General features: G+C 42.0%; 1 protein-coding gene across 3 annotated transcripts in view; it reads right to left on the reverse strand.

The window, feature by feature from the left end:
- The window catches only part of LOC138304022 (protein-glutamine gamma-glutamyltransferase 6-like), a 418,261-nt gene that overhangs the window by 139,570 nt on the left and 260,762 nt on the right, over positions 1-17,929 (reverse strand). For all 3 annotated transcript variants that reach the window (XM_069243672.1, XM_069243674.1, XM_069243673.1), the window contains 2 exons: positions 6,567-6,702; positions 4,103-4,212 (listed from right to left, as the gene is read on the reverse strand). In XM_069243672.1, coding sequence (XP_069099773.1) covers positions 4,103-4,212; positions 6,567-6,702 — 246 coding nt within the window. The remainder of the gene's footprint in view (positions 1-4,102; positions 4,213-6,566; positions 6,703-17,929) is intronic.

Genomic DNA, 17,929 nt, shown 5'->3' on the forward strand with positions numbered 1-17,929 from the left:
AGTGAGGGCGATGGAAGGTGGTTGGCTTTCCTGCCTCAGGATGCTTGGGATCTGCTCATCACCAGCGTTCATTTGATTACGCTCAACTTTTGAAGTTGGTTGAAGTGTGTTCCTGGCTCTCCAGACGGGGCTATATGCAAGTCAGATATCAGCATCTTTCCAACAGTTTTCTGTTTGTGGTGCTTCTTGAAATTCCTTCTTGAGTGTCACTTCAAAGACTTTCCTTGAACACTTGAAATTAATCGACCCCTCTCAGCACGGTCTTCAGAGGTCTTAGGTTTGCGGTAGCTAGGGGAGAGTTAGATATTAGTTGTTTGGTTTGTAGTACTCGAGTTGGGCCACTTTACTGTTCCCTGCACCATTTGTAATGTGATTCTGTCACACACTCAAAGCTATGCTGTTACAACTGCCTCTATATGCAGACCCTGTGTGAACCTTCTTTCTTATCAGGGACACAAGTTGTGGAGCATTAACAACTGCTATAGGACATTAGAACAAGACCAGCTGCATGACAATTCTTTTGGTTATAGCAAGATAAATGTAATGTGCCATTGATATGTTGAATATTTGCCACAGAACATCAGTTATTATAGTACATCTTGTGCACGTCGTATTTCCTGTAAATGTTAACATTCATGTTAAGCCCATGTAAATGAAAAAAACTGTGTGTATTTTAAGTTGATGTAAAACTAAAGAGGAACTGTGTGACTACACACCTACAACATCTCTTGTGTGCCTTTCTTCTATCCCAATTCTCCATCAAACCTCTTCTCTGCCAATGCCGAGCGCAGTTTTAGAAGTGTTTGGCTCTGTCTACAGAGAAGGAGACTGGTGGTCTCCTCATCATTACAGTAGCAACATTTGGATCTATAGGTTAGTGCTGACTTGATTCTGCTGGAGGGGTGGAGGACTGAGCTTCTCCCAGGGTGTGGTTCCTGCATCCTCTGTAGAATCCACAGCTCTATATGTGAAAGGCCTGGGCATGTTGCTGTACCAGCAGGTGTGGCTGGTATTGCCGATGCCCCAACCACATACGCAGTAGGCGCAAAAGGGATGCTGCTGAGACAGGCAGACAGAGAAAATACAAGAGATCTAGAGCCAAACAGGCGGGAACCATCAAAAGACATCTCCATCAGTGATACCTGGCCATCCCCCAAGAACCCAGAGAACTGCAAACAGGCATGACAATGTAGCACCACCATAGAAGCCATGGCTCTACTGAGGAGCCTGTTGTGTTCAGCCCGCACCTGATGGCAAACGTTCCTGCAGCCCAGCCATCCCTAACCGCTTGGTTGAGGATGGGGCGGCCCTCCTCAGGAATCATTGAAATCAGCACTGTAACTGGGCTGTACAATGCATTGGAGTAACAGCCTAAGAGGCAAGGACTGTTGACTGACTGCAAGTCTATGATGGTGGAAGAAAAATTGCTATACAAATAGGTCTAGCCTCTTGGATTCCCTGTCCAGCTGAAGGAAGCATTTGGGTTGACCCTAAATGTTTAGGCCTGACTATAAGACTCTCAGGGGTGGGGTGATGGGAGAGAAAGGTTTGGACTCCTGTGGCAGAATGATGGCTTAGGGCAATCATGAGGGGCACAGGAGACCTGGTGCAAGGTTTCACCAGGCCCTCAGGAGAACGTCAATTAGGGCTTAATTGAAGGGGAGCAAGGGCAACCTTCTCCTGGGGTCAGCACCTTAGTCAAGACGTTGGTCTTGACCTTGACTGCAGGCATAGAGGACATCCACTGCCCTGCACACCACTGTGGCAGAAGATAAGCCTTCCTCCAAAACCAGGCTCAGGGCAAAGAATGCTAGAGTCCGGGGAAGTGTCCACACCACTGGCATACCCAAGCTCCTCGTACCAATTTTCAGCTGGATCAGGGTCCGCCTCCATGGAACCAAAACATTCCTACTCTGCTCCCCCTTCAGGGAGAAAGGGACTATCTAGTGGCGGTAAGTTCAGTTTTGTAGGGTCTGGGCAGCACCGGCAATGATGTTGAAAGGCGCTGATGCGGCTCCAGCTTGAAGTCGGGAATGAAGTTAGGCTCATCACCGAGCAGCACTGGCTGCACCAGGTAAGGTGCTGGAGGAGATGGCGACAGGGTGGATTATGTAACACATGTTGGTGCCAGTCTGGATTCGGGGAGGATCCACAAGGTCCACTGGAGTTGGGGGCGAACTCCACCAGCTGTAACCCAGAAGAGGCACCTCAGAAGTGCGTGGGGCCTGAAGGCATGCCAGAGGGAATTGGTGGCCTGATGATGGCATGCATGATGTTGTAACATTCTTTTAACCTGGCGGGTGACATTCCGGGGAACTTAGGGTAGGGCGGAGCGGGCCCTGATGCTGGATCCACAGTTGGAGTATGGGAGTGTGCCTAGAAGTACATTGTTTGGACAAGGAAGCTGAAGAACATTTCAACTCTCTTTCTTGTGTTTCTTGAACTTACCCAACTTGGAGGCAGACGCATCTGAGCATGAAGACGACATTCATGGGAACGGCTCCGAGAGCAACCCCGAGATGTGCCCTGGGAATGGGGCTTAGAATGGCACAGAGCCTTCTGCTAACATGCCACCAGGATGTCAGTGCTTTGGGTTGGCGCTGATATAGGCACCATGACTTAACGTCTGATGCAGGTGACGCCAAAGCAGAGCAAATTGACACAAACTTATCGGCATGCAGAGGCACTGCTCAAGATTTTCCAGATCAGTAAGACATTTAGGGAATATTCTAAGGTGAGGAATCTGCGATTACAAGTCTGTAGCAGAATGACATGTACACATTCATTTAAAATGCACAGGCTGAGACCAAGAAAACACAGGTGATTTAGGGCCACATGTACAAAGATCCGGTTTTGCGACTCACAAATTGCGAGTCACAAAACCGGATGTACAACAGTGTACTTTACACTGTTTGCGATTCCCAATGGGATCACAAATGACCTACCTCGTGAATACTCATGAGGTCGGTCACAATTTGCGACCCCATTGGGAATGGCCGCCCTCACAGGGATGGTGGCCTGCCGGAGCCAGCAGACCACCATGTCTGTGACTGCCTTTTCCTTATAGGAAAACGAGATGCATTTCAAAATCAAAAATTAAAGTTTTCTTTTCATTTTTTCAGAGTAGGCAGTGGTCCGTGGGACCACAGCCTGCTCTGAAAAAATATTTTTGCTTCCATTCACAAAGGGGAAGGGGTCCCATAGCGACCCCTTCCCATTTGAGAATGGGTTAGCACAGTTTGAAACTGGTGCTAACTGCGATTGTTTTGCGACCGCATTTGCGGTCACAAAACAATCATGCATACCATTTGGATTCGGTATTAGTAAGGGACGCCTTTGACACGACCCTTCCTAATAATGAATTGCAAAACCCAAACTGCAGTTTGGGCTTTGTACATCCCAAAAAGCATTTTTCAAGTCGCAAACGGGTCGATTTTGCAAAATGGCCCCTTTGCGACTTGAAAAATGCTTTGTACATCTGGCCCTTAATGAGCAGTTTATGCTATACAATTAAAGCAAAGATAAGAATATAAATTAGCCGCTCATCTCACAAAAACAAGGATTATCCATCTCTACTGTGTGTGATGATGTGATTAGTTACAATAAAGCAAAAAGGGTGCTAGAGTGAGGCAATGAGAGGGGTGATTTTAGAGCATTGGATGTGCCATAAAGAAAAGGTGAGAGAGACTGTAGATGTATTATAAAGCATACCTACAGAGAGTATCAACAAGGGATGTCTATTTCATTCCAGTGCCTAGAGATTTTGGCTACTTGTACCAAACCTATAAGAATACGCATTCAATCATTCAATGGAAAACAGTTCGGGCCAAAGTATGACTAGTTTCCAAATTATAAGCATCTAGCAAAACCGAATATTCACTAGCATAATATGACAGTGAGCCCTGCAGATGAATCCTTAGCATTAATACCTTGTTCCCAAAAGCAGTTTCATAGACATTAGTAACAGAGGCATACCAACTAAAGGTAAATTAATATTTGGTTCCCTTTATCCCCGATTAATGCATCCATATTCATTTTCAGGACGTGTCACACAATTTTCAATAACTCACAATACACCTTTGTGGATGATGTTATGTCTTACCCGAACTTCTCTCCTGAGGAGTTGAGTCTAGAACTTGCCAACCATTGTATGTGGATTCAGAATCGAGATCATGTCGGACAAACCAGGATTCATTCCAGACATGGTAATTCCTGCAGAAGAAGGAGACCGGAAATATTGTGCATGGGAACCGTGCTATCAGATTTTGTCGTATCCCAATATTCATGTACAGGATTTCTAATTACATTTTAGATGCATGCTCTAATATAATTACCTTAAATCCTATTTTTGAAGAAGACACGCACAGCTCAAGGAAGTCAGGTCACTTGAAACAACAGGAAGCTGAGAGGATTTTGATTTCAGTGGGTATCTAGTTCCAATATTTCAGCACTACCATATAAACTATACATGGCTTATGGTATACCCTCACTGCCTCAAAGGTACTGCATCTATGAGTCACTACATCAGTACCACACCATTATTTTACAACAATATAGATTAACACATTATGCAAGATAAGGATGATAGCATTTAATTTAGGCTAATTAATTTCATTAAAGTTAATGGTTTATTCAAAAGAGTTAATTAACATAAATAGGTTGAGGGTTAAATACTTACAGTAATTAAACTTACTTGAAATAAAGGCTGGGGAAAAATTGTCAGGTTAAGTTCTATTATTTATTTTAAATCAATTTAAGTTCGGTTTATATTATCTAAATGTTGCAGCTACAGATAGCACAAGGAGCATGTTAAAGGTAATTATTCAGTTAATACATATGTCAATTAAAGGCTTTTATGGTTAGGAATGGGGTTAGGGTTTGGATAAGGGCAGCATTTGGGTTTACCTTTCATTTCATTAAAGGTAAAGACTTAAGGATTAGCGTTTTAGTTAGTATTAGGGCTATATTAAGGATACTTATATTACATGCAATTGAGGGTTATAATTGGCACAGAGAATGACTGAATTTGTTTTTGATTTCAATTAATATAAATACATGAAGGAGTAGGTTAGTGTTAAATTTAAGCTGATGATAATTATTTCACTGTAATTTAATTGAATTCAATTGAAGTTTGATTACGACAGGGTTACACCATGGGACATCATTTAATTTGAATTAATGTAAAATTAACTAAGGGTTGGAACTAGGGTTATTAGTATGGTTAGGTGTAGCCTGGTGCAGATAATGGCAAAGTAAACCTAAACCATACCCTCGGATGCAGAAGCTGCAAATGTACTGGACTTCCATCCATGTAGTGACACATCGATATAAACTGGGAAAGGGTTTGAAGAGAATATTGTGTACGGCAAAATTTAGTTTTTTTTGTGTGAAGTGTTGGGTGTATTCCTTCTTCAAAGATGGAGGAAGATCTTGCGCAACAGATAATCCTATGTACAGCACAGCAAATGGGGTGAATTTAACACTGACAGGAACTGAGAGCAAGAGAAGGATTCTCCCATCCCTGAAGGGGAGCTGCTCCAGACTTTGGTTGGAGTAAATCTCTGATGATTACAAGTGTGGAATATGGTGAGAGAGGTTTGTTAAAGCTCTCAAAAGTATGTTTGTGGGCTTTCCCCACATCCAAGGCACACCTGCCTTAGAACGCCCACTTCCCACTCTTTCAGTAACATTTGCTATTGTGGATTTTGTAGGACTCACTGCATTTACATCTGCCAAAAAACCCTTTGTGAATTTGTGTCAGGCATATGAAAGGAATATTTAGCTGTTTATGACCGAATATACCTGTGTGAATAAGACTCAGGCCCTCATTACGAGTCTGGCGGTCCTAGGACTGCCAGACTCGCGGTGGTGGTCGGATGGCCACCAATGCGGCAGTCCGCTCTCCATATTATGACCGTGGTAAAAGCCCCACGGGCAGACCGCCAGGACCGCACCTTTAAACACTGGCTGACAGCCTGGCGGTGCTGGAGGTCTTAATCCACCAGGGATTACCAGTCCCCTCTCCGCTGGCTTTAACATGGCGGTTGCACTGCCATGTAAAAGCTGGCGGAGACGGGGTGCCGCGGAGCCCATGGGGGCTCCTGCACTGCCCATGCGCTTGGCATGGGCAGTGCAGGGGCCCCCATGGACAGCCCCATCTGCTTAGCAGACAGTGAAAAGGGCGATGGGCGCTGCTTCACCCGACGCACTGCACCATTTCCGCCGGCTCGATTATGAGCTGGCATCAATGTTATGGGCTGTTTCCCGCTGGGCCAGCAGGCGGAAGCTCTGTTTCCACCCGCTGACCCAGCGGGAAACTCGTAATAGGGGCCACGGGAAGGAGACTGCACTGGTGGTCTCCTGAGCGCAGGAGTTTCGCGGGCGGCATTTTCCACTCGACAAACTCGTAATGATGGCCTCAGTGTCTCTTTTCAGTAAATTACCTGCAGTATCCATAGAGGATATTGGGAAACTGAATCTGCACAAGTGAATAACTCCATCTGTATATATATTTAGGCCATAAACCAACTAAAATAAAATAGTGAGCAAAATGCCATCGGTCATACCATATGCTGTCACCATCGTCATCCAAGATATGTCCTGAAACATCAAAATATTGGTCAAGGCATAGATTCTGATTTTTGTCGTGCGCCGATTGGAAATTGGTGACTACACGGGTCGGAATCCCCAAACACCGGAGAACTAGAAACAAAAATAATAAAAAAATTAAAAAACTGAAAATCTCAGGGGATGAAATTCCAGGACAATGTACAGTAGCACTATTCTAGGTGGGGCCACTGGTGGTTGCAATATGTTTGTATTTCTTGGCAGTTATATGTATGTGTGTGTGTGTATATATATATATATATATATATATATATATACATATATATATATATATAAATAAATATATAGATTGATATATACTTATATATATATATATGCACATTCCAACTTTACCCTTCTTGCATTGGCAACTCAACTTTTAGTTTATTTTGAACAAAGCACAGATACATTAAACACTGTTGCCAAAATGAATACTCCTTATACATTTTAAAATACATAGTTAAATAAAACACATTAATATCATTAGAACACACGTGTTGTTGGACCTTTCTAACTCCTTTTATTTCTCATAAAGGGGCCATGGTGTTAATGATGTCCCAATACATCTCAAAACCCCAGCTGACTTCATCAAACAAAGCAGCATTCTAGAAAGCCCAGGATTGGTGCTTGTTGCAGATGCAGGACTGGGCAAAGAGATTTTTTTTCTGTAAACTGGATTGCCTCTTTATGGAACACATGCTTGCAGCACTGCATTTACGATGGACACTCAATTCTGTATTTCCCAGATCATTGTGGCTGCAGTCTTGCAACGTTCATTGTGATATTGATGAACTTTCCAGTGTCTGGGTGTTTGCATTATGTCATTAAGTTCATTTGATGTCATACAAATTGTTTTTGTGCCTCAACTTTATTGTGTGAACTACAGAACGTATTACGACATACCTTGTCCTATATTTCTGCCATACTGGCGGCCATACACATTTCAGTATATCTATATTGTTCAGCAATTTCGTCCATGCATAGATTCCAACAGTCAAAAAAAGGTGTGGATCAGGAGACTGTCTATTATTATTGTTTACACTCTATTTAATCTATATAAGCTATATTATTTATGCTAGCTGTTTTAGTCAAACTGCAGTTTGTGTAACAAAAGTAAAGCTGTGTAGATGGCTGTACCCAAGATGGCTGATGACTGAGGAGCTCCGAAAGGATCTCCCAGAGCCTGGGATCACTGTCAGTGAAAATCTCAAACTTGCCTCCGCCATTCACATACAAAAACTAGAAGGAGTGAGTAACATTTAATAGTGGAAATCGGGAGATATCAAGAGAAAATGAACCCCACTGAATATGGGGCCATGACTCAGCACACACTACTGCACTTGATGTGAAATGACTGACAGTGCTCTGCAAAAAAGACTCAACAGAGAACATATCAGGCCCTTAGGGGAGGAAGCCACCCCGGCCATGTTAGGAAGATGATACCCCAAATATTACTATACAGAGGGGATTTATATATATATATATATATATATATATATATATATATATATATATATATATATATATATATATATATATATACATATATATATATATATATATATATATATATATATATATATACACTTTTATATCACATTGAAATTATCATTTAGTCACTGGACAAATTTACTTCTTTTCCTTCTTTTTATTCTTTAGTCTTTGTCTCTCTTTGTCTCGCTCTCTTAATTTAAGTAATTAACATAAAAGAAGGACACACATCTTAATTACAAACAATATATACAAACATCTACACCTCAACCTGTGAATATCTCCATCCATGATGCATATGCCACTTAGCATTTAAAATTCTGAAAAGTCTTTTGCACTGACAGTTTACAATCAACAGGTCTTAAATGTATCCGCTGCTAAACCTTTTCCAGGCGCGCAGTCTTTCAAATGAGGTAGTGATATTCAGTACCGCCTTTTGTAGGATTTTAGTTCCTGATGGTTATATGCGGTACCATCCCGTTTTCATCATCTCCTTTCTTCTACAGATTTGGTGCACTTAGGAACTTTGAACGCTTTACACCTGTCGATGTGGCTAAGACGAGTTTCATGTCTGGCGTTCTCAGGAAAACATGCTACTAAACACACTATTAACTTCAAGTTAGAGTTACAGTGGACTTTTGCGACTCTGATTTCTAGTGGGGTACGCCTGGACGTTCCCAATATTGAATGGGGAATAACCCTGAACACAAATTATGAGTAATGCGCGAGCCAGGGAACCGCCAAAGCAATAGTAGATCTCCAACCTCAGCAGAGAATTATGCAATTGCTTGTGCATTTTCCTTTGTGTGGTTAGCAGTAGAAACTAAATTCTTCTCTTTTTCATATAAAAATGAGTATTTGGCTGGACAATTATTTATTGCTGCTGTTGCTGTGCACATTATGAGTTGTGAGCCCAGACATCAGAAGTAAAAGGCCTTAACCACCACGGTTGCACCTAGTAGCACCTGGGTGACTGTGGCCCTCCGAAATGGTTCTAACAATCGCAAAACAGTTTACATCCCCTGATATCAAGCCCATCTTATCTGTCAATCCAGTCAAACTGATGCATTCATTATTAAACAGCTCTGAGGCCTCTCCCTGGAAGTAATCATGTGAATGGACCTTGTGCTATGTTCTGAATTTACGTAATTGTTTTGACTGCTGTGGTAGCTTACATACAGAATAGACAGTGCGCTTGACTCTTTCGGACTGCCAGTCATGAAAGCCTTCATGGGAGGGCTTAAGCAGGTTATCCTGCCCCAGATGTCTCCTCCTTCAGTGTGGAATCTTAACAGCGTTCCAAGAAGGCTCATGGGCCCTCCTTTAGAGATCCTTTACTCTTGCCCGCTTCAGTTCCCTTACGGAATAGTTGAAAATTTGATGATGCCATCGACAGCCATTGAAAACTAAATCTGATGCCCGAAGTGGTACCACCTGAAGAACCAATCAGTATAGCATGCATATTTCTAATAAGTGATGAACTTTGAAAATCTAGAGTTGGTCCTATTAGCCCTAGAGTTAGTTCGTGAGAGTCTACTCCTACCTCGAAGCTGTCCAGAAGCCTGCCAGACTCTGTCTATTCTTGTCTTTAGTCTGTTGTGACTCTCTGTTTTCCCCAGATGAGTTTTCTCATCTTAGTCTTAATTGTCCTATTCATGTATGCAGTTCATGCTAATAAGCTTATCTAATTCTGGACTGCTGTTCAGTCCTATGTGCAGCTCGTGTTCTGCAACGTCCTGATGCTGCTGTCAACTGACGCCGGAAGAAGGTGACCATCCTGCCTGATGAAACACTGCTGTCTGTTGTCCAATGAGGAGAGGTATAATTAAATGTGGTTTCTTGTTTACTTTTCAGCTAATTACACTGGGGTAATGTTTATAGTGGGCTGTCCTAGTTAGATCATTTTCCAAATTATTTTTGTATTTTTTTAATTTGTTTACTTGTCTGCATGTGTTAGCCCATTCCCACACATGCAAGTCTTAATTTGTGTTAGTAATGGGAATGGCCCAGCCCTGAAACCTGAAAACTGTAACTGATTGTGAAAAACTGTATTTTGGTGATGTATTGATGTCACCATCATCTGCTTCGAAATCTGATAATAATGTGCATATTGTGTTGTTGTTAATCTATATTATATTTTTGGAGCGCTTAACAGCATTGATGTTTAGTAGGTTGAATTTTTTTAGATGCTTTGGTCAGCCTATGGTTTTCATGTACGTTTATAACTTAGTTTTGCACATCATATATGTGATGCTGATTTTGAGATAGTAATAAAGCTTTGAAACTATATTCAGTTTGGAGTTTGATTTAGTGTTAAATTGTTCATGGTGTTTAGAATTGTTTATTATATAATGTAATTGATTTGCGATTGAATGATTCTGACTACTACACTCTTCTAAGTCCAAAGATCTAGTCAACCTCTACAGGTGATATTAGTGCCTCACCTGCGTGTTTGTGGTTTCTGAACCAGAGGCGGGGAGAAAATACTTCCCGGCACAACGTGCCAACAGTTTTGGTAGCAGAGTTATGGTTTGCCTTGTGAGGAAGAAAGTCAGAATTTATTCACAGTGTGAGTTGTTCTTGGTGTAGTGTAAGGTTTGATGAAATTCCAGCGTTGTGTTACATGTGTACAGTATGTCTTTTATGTAGGATTTGGGCTTGCAATGCTTTGGTTAAATCACGTTGAAGTGTGATGTATGAAGTGAGTAGGGAGTGTGAATACTCCAGTTGATTGAGTAGGGGGTTTGCGTACTCCAAGTAAGAGAGTGGGGACTTGGTGTACTCCAAGTGATTGTTGTGCTTTGGGCCAAAACCTGCCCATGCTTCTTCTTGTTTACGGGTCCTGCGAGGCCTAAGACTCCGGAGTATTGTCAAGTATTGTACAAGTGTATGGAGACACTTGAGGTTTGCAGGTCAAATCTTACTTGAGTTTGTGAGAAAGCCATAGCCAGAAGAGTAGCCGTTTGTGCGAAAGGCCACAGTCAAAGTTCCGTACAGTTTTCAAAGCGTTTGAGTTCTACCCTTAGTGAGCTAGACGTTGAGAACAGTTTGTGAAAGGGATTGTGGAATATAATATTATTTCCACGTTTTGTAGATTTTGTGTTTGTGAATTGAATTTGTGTTTAATGAAGTTTTTCAAAGCTTTAAGGAGTGCACTGAGAGGAGATGTTTTAATTCCAGTTAGGGAGGGTGAGCCTACTCCACCTGAGGGTACACCAGCATTGGAGGTAATGTAGGAGAGAGGTGTTTCAGCATGTCTTTGGGTAAATCAATGGTGCAAACTAACTGTAAAGGAAGGTACCTTAGCTTTTCCCTGTTACGGATCTTTTAATTTGAGAATACTGGAGAATTTGTGGAGGGTGTTGTATGAAATAAAACCCCTTTCTACACCTGCACAATTTGAAGCACTTGCTATTTGGAAATCAGCTGCAAGACAAAAAGCAAAGACATTTGAAAGGAGAATGAGGAAAGCAGAAAAGACGTCAGGAGAAGCTAGGTGGGATGCGGAGCAGAGAATGTGGAGAGCAGATACATTACACACAGTGAAGTTATTACCAGCAATTACACAGGAATGTGATGGAAGTGCTAAACCTAAAGTCAAAAAGAAATCTGAGGAAGATTCAGAACATATATTGGATGAAAATAAAAGGAGACATAGAGAGTGATTCAGATGATGAGTTTATAACTCAGTTTTTGAAGAGTCATCCCCCACCGTATAATGCAGTCTCATCAGTAAGTTAGAATATAGTCCCAAGTGTTGCCACAGTTGCACAAAGTCAGGTTCAGATAATTCCAAACGTGCCTACTGCGAATGTTGCACGGGTACCAGCGGTTTATCCGACCGTTCCAAATGTTAATACAGCTCAGATTGCCAGTTCCAGTTATGCAACAGCCATGTCAGAATGCAGGAATGACTCAGTTTGAGTCCACACCTAATGTACAGACACCTGCACAATTTGTGAATTCAGGGCAGAAAATGCCTATGATTCCCCAGTAATATCACCACAGAATTTTGTCCTGATTCAGTAAAATTAATCTTTTGGTACAGTATTGACTGGCCACTGTAAAGGAATAATGTTCCCGCCAAGTCAGATGAATTTGTCAGGACCAGAAGCATTGACAGTTCCTGTAACCATAGGTCCAGTATTTCCGTTGTATGCCCAGGGTAATAACAAGAGTGGTCCCCAGATTCCAAATTCAGTATCAGCAACGAATTCAACTTTTGGAACTTATGCAGAAATGGAGACACTGAACACTACTGTGCCAACTAAGACCCCCTAAGAATTAATTTTGTTCGAACTAGACATACAATGGAGTGGGTCCACTGATTGATGTGACATGTCCCCCATGCTCTAAAGGTTCATCTGCATTAGCTCAGGAGCAGTCTATTAAAACATCCTGTATTCATCCATAGCCTCTATCCCAAGGTAACAACATTAGGTTACAAAGGTTATCAGGACAATTGACTGAATGGTTAGACAATTTGAGTGGAGCATCAAGTCCCGAAAACATGCTTGAGGGAGAGAAGACGTTGAACATGGCTAGATTTAAATTGGAATTAAATGAGATGATTGAGGGAGCAACTGAATTGGACAGATTTGATTCTTACAATGAAAATGAATTGCACTTTATGTACAAAGATGTTACTCTTCAAGCAGAACAGGTTTATGAGAAATTAACTAGTATGACTGAGAAATATGAAATGGAAGTGAATAAATCCAAACAGGTAAAGAAGAGTTACAGATTAGAATTTGATTCAACTACGGCTTAGACAGGTGAGGACTGATGATAAAGCTGCAGATGACCTTCAAATCTGGAATACACTAATAGATAATTTTGAAACAGGAGGTAGGCCGTCAATGGAAGACACTACAGATGAGGAGGTATAAATATAAATAAAACTATTCCTCTTCCTATTGCATGGGGAACATAGACATTGGTATTATAAGCCTACACAACTGAAAATGAATATAGTCGTATTGGGAAAAGACTAATTCTGCATTCAGATGATTGATTGTAGCATTGATCTTGTTTATTATTAACATTGTAATATGTTTTTAAGGGCTGTGCTTGGCCTGATCCACATTAAGGAGTTGATTGAGCGTATTTAAACATGGGGAGCATTAGATAATTGGGTAGGCATATGGGCAAAGAAAAGAGATCATAACAAAAAGCGGCAGCATCTTCAAATGATGTACACCAGGCTGAGGGAGCCGTACAAATTATGCCAATGAAAGAAATTCCGGGAGGGAATTTGTTCATGTCCCATGGACCAGAAGTGACACACTGTCATTTACAAATTATTATCCAAAGTTGAGGGAGAAACCTGTGGAATGGTACCAGCAAACAGAGAGGTTTGTCAAGTTTGCAAAAGTGTTTATGGGAAGATCTGAACACTTTGTTTGAGATTATGGTTTCAGCAGACTTGTGAGTTGAGTGTAAAAAGAGTGTTGATTGACCAACGCATGAGCCGCAAAGAGACACAGTAATAGGAGCCCCATCTAACGAGGTGATCAAAACCTATTACAACGTGACTGAGTTTCTGAAAACTAGGGTTTCCCCTAAAGACATTGATTGGCAAAGGATTGACAGGACGTCTCAGGAGACAAAGGAGTCTGTTCATGGTTATTACAAGAGATTGTTGCAAGCCTTCAAGCAATACAGTGGCACAGAGATTGTTGAACCAAGAGATATGATTCCTTTTGTTCTACTAGTGCCAGTCCTGTTTTCAGTGGCCAAACAGCATGCAAACTTGATTTCCAGGGGGCTACCTCTGACATTGATTGACTATGTCTTCCTAACTCTTGTATTTCCATTGTTAGCCCAGATTCACGGGCTACAGGTCCTTTACCTAATTTACTCAGTCCAGGTGACATACCATCCTTGGAATTACAATCCGATAATACCAATAATTTTATAAATTTACCCCCGGTGGAGCTTATTGACAGCCATCCCCCAGATGACATTCTTAGGAAATTAAGCTGTTCCACTGCTCAGGCAACAGCAACACTTCTGTCCTGGAACGTGGCTGGCATCAATGGCAAACTTGCTGATATTGAGTGGGGGGCATATGTTGAAAACTTTAATGTCTGTATGTTTCAGGAAACCTGGGCAACACACTGCACGTATAGACAGGGGTTTAGCTCTTTTTTTAAACCAGCTAAGCCATCTTTAGCAGGTAGGGCAGTAGGGGGCTTATGTACCTGGGTAAAATCGACAGAGGGGGGAGGAATTAAGGAGGTATATATTCCCCTGATATCTTGGCCATTGCTATCCAACCAATCTCAGGCTCCCCTGTTCTTTGTATAAATATCTACAGTAGGCCGGGCCCTTCCAACCATTGTTCAATTATTATTGAGCTATCGAATACTTTAATCCCGGACCTCCGTTTAAAATACCATATCATAATAACAGGGGATTTTAATGTCCAACTCAAACTTAATTCAGTCCTCATAGAGGTTATGCAGCCTGAAGACAGCATATGGAATATTCCCCCCATCCCATACAACAAAATGTATACAAACCTTGTGTTAGGGCAACGCAGATAATAGACCTTATGATACTCCATGGTCTCCGTCTTGGTAACGGCCGCTTTCCAGCTGATACTCCTTCCAGACCAACTTTCTTCAGGGGCTTATACAGTAATAAACTGGATTACATTTTCTTTGATTTAAGAGTTTGGCACCACATATTAGATGTGGAAGTGGGTAATCCACATACCAGTGACCACTCCCCTCTCCGGATTACATATAAGAGATCTCTCTTAGCAGGAGCTGCATTCTCTTCTGCTCCTTCTGGTGACATGGAGTTGTCAAGCAATAGGCGTACGGTAAGATGGGACTCCTTTCAGAGATCGAATAAGCTTCAAGATAAACTGTGTGCTTTAATTTCTACTCACCAGTTATTCGACGATAGCCTTATATATAAGAGCTGTTTTCTAAATGTGTTAGGCCATTGACTAACTTTTGTGCACAACCCTGCAGCAAATGGTTCAACAAGAGGTGTAGAGAGGCAAAAAATACATTGGTTAACGTCTTAAGGACGAAAGATAGACTAGGAATTATTAACGCTAGGCGCCATTATGTCTCTACATGTAACAAGAGCAAACATGAGTATGAAGAGGGGGTTTGGAGTGAACTATCTGAGGCAGATAGGGTCCACGACTCCAAACGGTTCTGGCTTCTGGTCTCTCGTAGCGTCCCGATGCCTGGCTTTCCCATTTTAAGGAACTGTATGGCTCCCCATTGGCCTGTGATGCACCAAGCTTGGGAGAGCTGCCAGCATCTTACTCGTCTATGTCCTCCTTGCCTCCCTTCACATTGAATGAAACTGTCAAGATACAGGATTGCCAGAAAGAAGTAAAGTATTTGGGTCACCAAATTGAGAAAGGTGCGAGGAAAGTGTCCTAAGAAAGAGTTGCACCAATTATGCAAATTAATCCCCCAGTTACACAGAGAGATGTCAGAATGTTTTTGGGCATGGTGAGCTGAGTTGAAAGAGAGTTTGTGCAGAGCTCCAGCTTTGGGAATGCCTGATTATACAAAATGTTTTGCACTGTTTTGTTATGAACGTGATAGTTGTGCTCTTTCTGTTTTGACACAGTTGCATGGAGGAACAAACAGGTCAGTGGCATATTTTTCTGCCACACTAAATGCTTCTTTGCCCAGCTGTTTAAAAGATGTGGCCGCTGCTGGTGTACACATAGGCCAATGCAAAGGCATTATGTTGGGACATCCTTTAGATGTTTATGTCACACATTCAGTTGAAGTACTTTTGACCTAGTCTAAACCCAGCATTTGACCAATGCCCGTCTAACCTGTTATGAGTTATTCATCCTTGGCTCAGCCAATATAACTGTTAAGAGGTGTGCAGTTTTAAACTCTGCCACATTAATACCTGTAAATGTTGATAATTCAAATGATGCTGGTGAAATGGAACATGACTGCCTCGATTTCACTGAACAGTGCACCAAACGTAGACCTGATATTCAGGATCCTTCTTTAGAGGAGAATGAGCAATTTGTATTTGTTGATGGCTCCTGTTTAAGAGATAGTGAAGGTATTCTGAGAGCAGGTTATTCAGTTTGCACCCTCTCAGGAGTGGTCAAAGCCTCATGGCTTCAAGGAGTCGTTTCTGCCTAAGCGACCAGAACCGAGCACCTTATCTGGAGTCCCATATTACTCCAGATGCCTGGCTTTTCCATTTTAAGGAACTGTACGGCTCCCCATTGGCCTGTGATGCACCAAGTTTGGGAGAGCTGCCAGCATCTTACTCGTCTATGTCCTCCTTGCCTCCCTTCACATTGAATGAAACTGCGCTGGCCATTACTGCACAAAAAGCAGCGAAGGCCCCAGGGTCGGATGGGATCCCCTCAGATATGTTCAAAGCGGACCAGAACATCTGGAGTCCGTATATTAATAGGCTTTCTAACACCATTCTGACTACTAGATCCTACCCTGACTCATGGAAAGAGGCAATTATCGTGCCCATCTACAAGAAAGGAGAGAGAGAGGAACTCCCCCGAAAATTATAGACCTATCAGCCTTCTCGATAATCTTCAAGAAATATTTTGACACCAATTGTTGAGCAGGCTGAGGAAATGGATAGTGGAAAACCAAATCATAAGCCACCTCCAAGCGGGCTTCAGGGAAAAAGTCAGCACAATAGACCAGATTTTCAGTTTTATCTCTATTAAATGGAAAGTTGTTGATGTGGACTTAGGGCATCTATTCGTAGCATTTGTTGATTTAAAATCAGCTTTTGATTTAGTACGAGGTCTTGACCAAACTGGGAGTCCCCTGCTCTATTTTAAACATCATTAGAGATCTCTTTACTGGAAATTATGCCAGAATTAGATGGGGTCGGCAAAGCAAATTAACTGAAGAATTTCCTACTGCTCGTGGCGTGAGACAAGGCTGTGTACTCGCCCCTACCTTATTCCTTCTATTTATAAATGCATGCATTCCCTATCTTATGGAGTGTTCTAATGATGCCCCCAAAATAGGAGGGCAGAAGATTCCTTGCCTCCTATTTGCCGATGACACCTTGCTGATATCCCAAACAGCTACAGGCCTTTCAACTCTGCTTTCGAGGTCATTGATTTCTGTAATGACCATGGCCTGGAAATAAATCGACTAAAAACTAAATGTATGGTGTTTGGGGACAAAAAAGGCAGGATGCGGCGACCTATTTATTTAGAGGGTGCTGCGTTGGAAAGAGTAGGTGATTTCGACTACCTAGGTCTGAAATTAGAAGATTCACATAAGTGGCATTCTCATCTCCAGAAAGCAAACCTCCGCTTGAAACAACGGGCAAGTGGTATTGTAAGATTTGCAGCCAGATCTCCTAGCTTCGCCATGACGCCCGCTATTGAAATTTATAAATCGCAAGCAAGGGGGGGGGCCTTTATGGAGCTGAATTGTGGGGCGATTGCAATTTAGACGATCTGACAAGGGTGGAAAACTCTTTCTTAAGGTCGTTGTTAAGAGTTCCCTCTAGTACCCCAATGCTTTCTATTCGAATGGATCTAAATTTGCCTCCCATTAGCCAGATTGCTGCTCTCAGGCCTTTGTTGTTTTGGATTCGCCTATGGTCACTTGATTCTCTTATTCCCTATAGATGCGGGCTAGCTAACTTGATGGCCAATAGCACTAGTCTAAAAATCAAGTGGTGTGCGTACGTAGAACGGACCCTCGTACTACTTGGTTTGGGGTCATACTGGAAGGATCCGTCATCTATTCCAAAAAATGCAACACAGACCCTGAAGGATGCATTTTGGCATAATGTCCAACTTACACAACTGTCTGCAGTCTCATCTTCATCTATCTTTCTA

This window comes from Pleurodeles waltl, chromosome 7 (genome assembly GCF_031143425.1).
Source record: "Pleurodeles waltl isolate 20211129_DDA chromosome 7, aPleWal1.hap1.20221129, whole genome shotgun sequence".
In the NCBI taxonomy this organism is placed as follows: domain Eukaryota; kingdom Metazoa; phylum Chordata; class Amphibia; order Caudata; family Salamandridae; genus Pleurodeles; species Pleurodeles waltl.